The 8,933-nt window shown below is 33.4% G+C and overlaps 1 protein-coding gene across 1 annotated transcript in view; it reads left to right on the forward strand.

Moving 5' to 3' along the window:
* Positions 1-8,933, forward strand: part of LOC104164126 (sodium channel protein type 2 subunit alpha-like) — a gene marked incomplete at its 3' end in the record, with an annotated part of 58,596 nt that overhangs the window by 23,394 nt on the left and 26,269 nt on the right. The window contains exons 14-16 of the mRNA XM_009703362.1: positions 1,662-1,835; positions 3,076-3,432; positions 5,475-5,960. Coding sequence (XP_009701664.1) covers positions 1,662-1,835; positions 3,076-3,432; positions 5,475-5,960 — 1,017 coding nt within the window. The remainder of the gene's footprint in view (positions 1-1,661; positions 1,836-3,075; positions 3,433-5,474; positions 5,961-8,933) is intronic.

Raw genomic sequence — 8,933 nt, forward strand, 5'->3', positions numbered from 1 at the left:
TTAAATTCTCTGTTCCTCACTGTATTAATCTATTAACCTTAATTTTGTGATTTCCATTCAAAATATGTTAATTTACTCTTTGCTTGTGACATCATGGTCTGTTTGAGGATAAATTAAATATGACAAATATGACTCTGCCTTTTCTATAGCATTTTAATGAGAAGGAAGAAATAGTTCTGAAACACAGTGATTCATTTTCATAATTCTAAAATTCATTCAGTATTCAAAAGTCCTAAGTAATTATAAGAAAACTTGAGTTTACTTCTGTTAAAATGTATATTTGTGTATTTGGGGATGCAGTTAAGCTCAAGAAAAAGTAGTTTGTGGATGGAATGGGTTATTTTGTGAAGGAAATATTTTAAAATGAAATGTTTCTCATATTGCTTGTTTTTCAATTATTTTGACAAATATGACAAATATTTGTTAAGAATAATCTTCTTTGTTGGGTTTTCTTTACGATACATAGTAATACGTGTTACATTCTTCTGATTATATGGTAACATATATCAATTTAATAGTATAGTGTTTCTTGCTATATTCCTAGTTTCTCAAAAGTATACACTTTTAAAAATGTTAACATTTACACTTTGACAATGGTGAATGTTTCCACAGCATTACATCCACCTCCTAATCTTCTTAAATTAAAAGGTAATTCTTGAGTGTAGTTATATAGTGTTGTAAAAAGTCAGTTTTGCTTCTGTAAAACTTGCTGTAGGAGGACTGAGAACAAGCTGGGTAAAGAACTATCACAAAGCAATAGCAGAGTACATTGGTGTACTTTAGTAGACTTTTGGATCATCTAGGACATCCTTTGAGTGTTGTGCAGAATATTCGTATGTTTTTAGTGGTTTTGCATTATGCTCCAAAAATTCTTTATTACACTGCACAAACTACTGATCACTATTCATTGCAAGAAGGTGTTGGGTTAAGTTCCGGACTTTAAAACAATAAGGAGTATTGATAATTTCACATTTGTCACTTCCAGATATTTCAAAGAATATGATCACTATTAAGTTCTTTTTTCCCAAAAGGAAATAGCTATCATATAGAATAGTAGCTGTGCATGAAACCTCTATATTCTTACAAAAAGCCTGGTGCAAGAAACTCCAACTTCCCCTGTCTATTCCACTCATACTCTTTACCTCTGACCTAAAAGACAGACCTTAGAGAGTCTGTGCTTATAGAGACTGACCTTCAAGAGTTTCTTCTAACACTTCTGTTTAGACTGTGAGCAAGGAAAGAAATTGCTGTCAAGCCTTCTTTTGCTTTACTGGATGTATCCTCTAGAAACAGGACTGAAAACACCAGGTCACATCACATCATCTGCTGGATGGATAGTCCAGCACGTATCAGTCAAATATGAACTGGAGCTGAGCTGCTGACTGGTGAATACCTTTTTATAGGTTTATCAAACCTCTGCCCTCCTATATCTCTCCTGATTCCGTAATTTTTATCATAGAATAGAATCATAGAATTTGTTTTTAAATATCAATTTTCAGTGTTTATAAATACTTAGATGCCATTTGGAGATAGCAATCAGATGGTTTCTATAGTAACAGGTACGAATAACAGGTATGAGAACTCAAGCTACATTAGAAAAATTTACTCAGGTATATACATTTCTCATAATAACTTGAGTAATGAATTACATTTTGTTTTAGGTATTCACTGGGATATTCACAGCAGAAATGGTACTAAAGATAATTGCCATGGACCCTTATTATTATTTCCAAGAAGGCTGGAATATTTTTGACGGTATTATTGTTAGCCTTAGTTTAATGGAGCTTGGCCTTGCAAATGTTGAAGGATTATCTGTTCTTCGGTCATTCAGATTGGTAAATACCTTGCATGCAATTGTCTCACTCAAAAAAAAATGTGCTGATGTTTGTAATAATTACCAGTATTGTAAAGATAAATTATACACTTAAATGGCTCGCACTCTTTTTCATATATGCCTAATTTGCAATCCATATTTGATAAGTACAAGTTTAAGGTATTTGTCAATTGATATCCTTTGATATCTTTTGATATCAAATTATCCTACTGATATCCTACCTACTGATATCCTTTGCCAGCATAAGACTAACTGCTCCCTTTTAAGAATTTTGTAAATCTTTGTTATACTGATTTCATTAAAATTCATCGAAGTTGAGTATCTGTAAAAACATACATACTGCCACTAGCATGAAGAATCATAACATTTTTAGTCTTTATATTGTGTTGCTCATAAAGCCCTGTAGTAGATCCTCTCTTCATGACATTTATTTTAGTGGGCACCAAGAATAAACTTTTAGTAACTCCATTACATATAACAAAGAGTTTTAACAATCTGACTTCAGGATAACACTTAAATTGAAATATTATGAGCTTCTACTAGAAATGTCTTTTTTTATAGCAATTAGTATTGTACACAAACTAATTTATAGTTATGTTTACTGGAAGCACAATATTAATGATTTAAAAGTCTCTATTACTAATATTTATCACATTACTTGACAACCTAGGTTTTTCCCTAATATAGAGAGCAGGAAGTAGTGACTTTGTTTATTAGCACAAGTTGCAGTGGTACCCAACTTCACATACCATAGTTTCGTTACTGAATATTATTTTTAAAGTTAGTGTTTATGATTTGAATGGACATCACAATATCAGCATCAAACTGTTGCTTCAAACATTGTCCTCTAACTAAGCTTGAAAGACCTAATGTAGTGCTGAGGGAGATGTGGAACCAAGCCAGCGAAGAGGGTGCGGTGAAGGTGATGAAAAGAGTGCAAACTTCTAAAATGTCTTTAACAATTGTTCAGTAGTCATCTGTAAGTGGATGTTTAAAAATATTAAAATCAAATGTGGTACAAACACAAATTATGGTTTTTTTTCTGTGTGCATCATTAAGATGAAATGCTGAACACTGCAGTTTAGGCAAATACTCCATGCTCACTGGCTTCCTTTAAAATGATATGTTCCTGTTGAAGAACAAATTAATCTACAGAAACTGATATGCTCTGCTGAACAACTTGGACCTAGCTTCTATTTCATCAATAACACTAATAATTACTCTGCATTTTTGTTTTTCAGCTTCGAGTTTTCAAATTGGCAAAATCTTGGCCAACTCTAAACATGCTGATTAAGATTATTGGCAACTCAGTGGGGGCTCTGGGTAATCTGACCCTGGTGCTGGCCATCATTGTGTTCATTTTCGCTGTGGTTGGGATGCAGCTGTTTGGGAAAAGCTACAAGGAATGTGTCTGCAAGATCTCCAGTGACTGTGTGCTTCCACGCTGGCACATGCATGACTTTTTCCACTCCTTCTTGATTGTCTTTCGAGTGCTGTGTGGAGAATGGATAGAAACGATGTGGGACTGCATGGAGGTTGCAGGCCAAACCATGTGCCTTATAGTTTTCATGCTGGTCATGGTGATTGGAAACCTAGTGGTATGTGGTGAACATTTTTTAACATTAACTCTGATGCAAAATGTACATAACTTACAGCTAGGCAATAAGAATGTTTGTCATACTTCTGTTTAGAATTAAAAATAAATCTGAGTGTGCTGGATTTTGGGTAAAAACATATGATGATTCCCTTCTCCACCTTTTCACTCATTTCCATACACTGAAGCACTCTCACTATGGGTCCAGAATTTAGGAATACACCAAAATGTCAAATCAAACACCCTATCATGAGAATGCTGCAGCTAATTTAGAGATGCTGTTTAAATCCAAATGTCTTCCTGACTACTCTTGAAATAATAAATCTTATGCTGCACCAGTTCCTGGGCAGCTGCTTCTTTGGAGAAAAAAAATTCTAACAGACTTTCTTATACCCATTACCGCTAATTCTGGCACTAATACTTCTGACTTAATAAAAATAGAAGTGAAGTATAATGTAGCTGTTCTTATATAGAATGTCTTGAATTTAAGTACTGAATTTTTTGGCCTGTTTTGGTGTAAAAAACAAAAACAAAATACAAAGTGATTGGACGTCCATCCTAAAAATGTGTTTGAAAGCGTCTAACTCAAAATTATAGAGGAAACCTTTACAGAATAATTTTAATTCAAGCTGACAAGTAAAAATGCCAAAGGTTCAATTGATAAATATTGAATTGGTGAGAATTTAGAAATTAGGATTATAATTGGAATGCACCATTTACATTTGTACTTTATTTTTAAGTTTCTTTTACTGTTAATCTTTGCAGTTCATTCTGATATGCCTAAAAACTGTTTTATTATTCTATCTTCTTTTAGTGATATATTTTAACATTATTTAAATTTTTATAAAATAGAATTCAAAGTATTCATATCTTAGTCATTTACATGACCTTGCAATCTGGACATTATATCAGCAGAAATTTGCAGAGCCCCAGAGAGTTATTTATGATCAGTAACCTGCTCTACTGGTTTTTAGCATTAGCTTCAGCATAGAAATACCATTTCAGATTCATATTGTCTTCTTTCTTCCAAGTGTCTTTTTACCTTCAAGGTTCTTTTCTGGAATTGTGAAAGTCTGCAGAATTAAATCTCAGAGAGAGTACAAATGAGAGACCTAACACATTTAACAATGGGGAAGTCAATTTACACCATTTTGCTATATCATGACAACTTTTGATGCCTGGTGGTATACCAGACTGAAAGTATGAAATGATTAATTGCTTGTAAGCTTTAGTGAAATAACTACAGTTTCTAGAAGATTATGTTAAAACAACAATAATGTTTGAATTCTGAGGCAATAAATCACAGTTCTCAGGCAATACTGTTGCTAACATTGTTACCTGCTGATGAAAGAAGTCCATTTTATTTTAAATTCTTGTGTAAGTGCAAATTATTTGTTTTTTGCCAAGTGAAAAAGGAAAAAAATCCAATTACAAATAATATAATAATAGAGATTAAAGTGTAAAATTCATTTTAAAATATTCTTTTAATCCTTTTATGACAAGCTTTATAGAATGTCAGAGGCAAGCCCACAGTTAACAGAAAATCAGTCTCATCGTATAAACTTCCAAATAGTAGTTAAAAAGTATAAGAGGGTTATTATAGCATTAACTGATATGTTTCAAAAATATCTGCATCATAGAAACCCATCTAATTTATTGAATCATGTTTATTTAATTCTGCTTAAATGCCAAGTGATTTTAAGAGATTTAGACAGAAGCCTTTCAAACTTACGATGAATGTGTATAGCTAGGATTTTTGAAACATTTTGTAATATGCTTAGACATGAGTCTAAGCAACCATGCTGCTTCAAACAAAGATCAAAAGTTTAAAATATTTAGGTATTAACTTGTCTGTTTTCATCTTCTGGGTGAATTCTGATCAAAACAAGTAAGGAGATCTTTTGTAATTTAAGGTGCTATATGGTTGTCTAAAATTAGTGAATGTTGTTTTTCAAAACAATGTGTGCTATTTGACAGCATCCCATAAAAATACTCACTTCTTGTATGTGTGTATTTACTATACAGCTGTATTCTCTCATCTTTTAGGTATTGAACCTATTTCTGGCCTTGCTGCTGAGCTCATTTAGTTCAGACAACCTTGCTGCTACCGATGATGATAATGAAATGAACAATCTCCAGATTGCTGTGGCAAGGATTCAGAAGGGAATAGATTATGTTAAAAAAAAGATACAGGAGTTCATCCAAAAAGCCTTTGTTAGAAAGCAGAAAGCTTTAGAGGAAATCAAAGCACTTGAAGAGCTAAACAACAAGAAAGACAGCTGCATTTCCAATCATACTGCTGTTGAAATAAGCAAAGATCTGAATTATCTTAAAGATGGGAATGGAACCACCAGTGGTGTAGGCACAGGCAGCAGTGTGGAAAAATATGTAATTGATGAAAATGATTACATGTCATTCATAAACAACCCAGGCCTCACTGTGACAGTGCCAATTGCAGTTGGAGAATCAGATTTTGAAAATTTAAATACAGAAGAATTTAGCAGTGAATCTGAAATGGAAGAAAGCAAACAGGTAGGATTTTTTGTATCTTAACAATTAAATTGTAGTCATCCATTTGCATATTTCTTAATTACATATTTAGAATTGTTTTAAAACTGTCTTATCCCATGTAAATATATTTTATATTTTATTATTTTATGTAATTATAATTCCAGAAAAAAAATTACCTTACATGATGGTACACTAGGGGGTCCTTAGAGTTTATGTTTTTAATACTCTGATTATTAGCATTTGGAAAATGTATCATTTTAAATATGATTATTTCTTTCACAGTTTTATGAGGTTTTAGGACTAGCACACATTTCATAATGCATTCTTTCTGTAGTACCTATAATGCGATCAGGACTCATGGAATAAGAGTATTGTAGAAGGCTAAGGAACAAGAAAGACTATACAGCTTTGCATATGCAAGCAAATATAAGTGGAGAAAAAATATTTTTTTTCTATATTTAGGTAGTTCTAAAAATTAACCCTGAGACATCATAAATCAATGATGTATTCTGGATTATCTAAAAAGTTTTGTGAGTAATATTCATACAGTTTTTGGGTTCAGAGACTATGGCTGGCTGAATTGAAGTAATCCAGATACCAATCAATGTCATGGTAAAGCAGTATCTCAGGTTATCCTGGAGAGCAGAATAATCTTGTAATACAGACACACATGGAAACAGTTTACTTGAAAGCCTTAGGCTATTATTATTATGCAAAGAAACAGAAGTTGGTTTAAAAACCAGAAGCCATGTGCCTCAAAATATAAGTGGCTCAGATACCAGAAGTGATCATGAACAGATGATAATGGTATTCAAGGAAAACTTTGTATGTTGGAGTAATGATCAATGACAAGCTAAAAAATGCATTAGCAGAATATAATTCTATTCAGTGCCATTAGAAATGTAGGAACGGTGAGGTTTAAGGGATGAGGAACCATGCATAAATATGTTTTCAATTAGATTAGAAGCTATGATGTTGTGTGATAACTCATTCATACAAAATGGTTTGTTTACCATAAAGAAAGCGCTTCTATAAAGAAGCCCTGCATTCATGACTGTATCATAGCTGTATAGCTGCCATATTTGCAAATAATGCTGTATTCCTCAGCAATACCAAATTATACCATGTAACATTAATGGCTAGCCATGATCCAGTTAATCATAGTATGCTTTTTTTGCTAAAGAACATAAAGGAACACAAAGAGTGTGTGCTTATTTGCAACGGCAAAGAAGGTTATTCTGCATGACAACTCTAAGATTAAAAGCAAGACATTCTATCATCTGAGTTGCTCGGCTATGAGACAAACATTTTCAATGCAGATGTATAAGATAGTATGCCAGTAGTGCTTATCCATGACAATTTAAGAATATAAGAGATACAGAAAGTGTAAAGTGATGTGATTTTGAGATCAACTAGTATCAAAAAAAAGCTTTCAGAGTGACTCTTGGTCTGAGAGTTAAGTGTTTTTCACATAGGCTGACCTAATAAAAGTTAATTGTCTTTTCCAATGAACCTTTAGTAAAGTCTTCTAAGTCTTTTCATATATCTGATGTTCTTTAAACTAACATTTTACCATAAATTTTCTGCTTTCCTTGTGGTTAGTTTTGATAAATACAGTGATAAGTGCCTTCCTAATAACTCCATCTTACAAAGTTACATGACTAAAAATTTCCTGAATATGATCTTTTAAAAAAGTTTGTAATATTCGTTAGGAAGTTGGGAGGTTTATAAGCTGTGCAGATGCTAAATGTGTGGTTATGTGACATGTTAGCCTCAGCAGCAGAGCTGGCTTGGGAAGTTCCCATTCACACTTGGCTCCTCATCCCCTGGCAGCCTTTACCACTTTCTCTGCTACAGTGCTTGTGGGTCTGTACTATAAGGCATATCACTGGAGTGATGTAAGTTAAATAACATCATCCCATAGGTATTATTTGTTTCTTTCTTCTTTAACATAGATTGAATGGTTCAGTTTACAGTGTACTGCCATATATTCTATCAGAACGGCTAAGGACAAAACAAAACGCAATGCAAAGGCAGAAACTTCTGTGCTTTCCAAGTGAATATATGAATACACCCCAAGAAAATGGAGTAACAGCCCTTGTTGTCCTGAGTTGTTCTGAATGATACCAATTTCGAGGTGACTTTCACAAGTCAATTGCTCTGTTCATTCCCATTTTTGCTTGGTTCAGGCATCATGCTTTTTTCTTGTAAGGGCATCCTGAAGTTTCAGGACTGTAAGAAACCAAAAGGGATTTTATCTTTTTTAATGGACTTTAGATGTATCCGTATGTCTTCAGGAAGAGAAACCAAATCTAAAAGTCTGTATAAGAAATTTGAAAATGAAAATTTCAGGTGACTGTGGGAAATCCGCCAGTAAATGATGGATGGTGTTTATACTAAGAACTTGTAGAGAAATTTTCAATGGGGATAGGATAAGTTTAGGACTTCTGTGGAGCCTCAAGATTTCTATGGAATGTAATAATCAGTACCATTGCAAAGCTGGAGCAATAGTGCTTCCCTCAAGTTCTGCTCACACACAACTGTTCAGCATTTAACTGTTAGACACGTATTTGTACAGTGTAAGTGTACATATTGTGAACAGTATCTAATAAGGCAGGAAATTCTTACCAGTGCCTTGAAAATTGTGAATTCTATATTAATTGCAGTTTCTGTACTGGATTCCTTATTCCATTCCTTCTAGATGATTTTTAGGGAAAGGTTAAAGTCTTGGGTTTTTTTTATTGCGTGTATAAAACTCCAGCTGCTTTGGTAATATATGAACAGATGATCTGGTGTGTGACAGGAATTTGTGAAGATTCCCAATCTTTTCCTACCAAGTCAACAGTACTGTTGAATCTTTTGCTGCCTTCTGATTGTCTTTTGAGGATGATAAAGAGTATATTGGTGCAGTGTTTAAGTTACCTCTCTAGAACAGTACACCATCATTTGCTTTATTTTACCTCTCAAGGGATACCACTGAGACAACATTCCTGC

The sequence above is a fragment of the Cariama cristata genome, unplaced genomic scaffold, assembly GCF_000690535.1.
Source record: "Cariama cristata isolate BGI_N322 unplaced genomic scaffold, ASM69053v1 scaffold8897, whole genome shotgun sequence".
NCBI classification, from domain to species: Eukaryota; Metazoa; Chordata; class Aves; order Cariamiformes; family Cariamidae; genus Cariama; species Cariama cristata.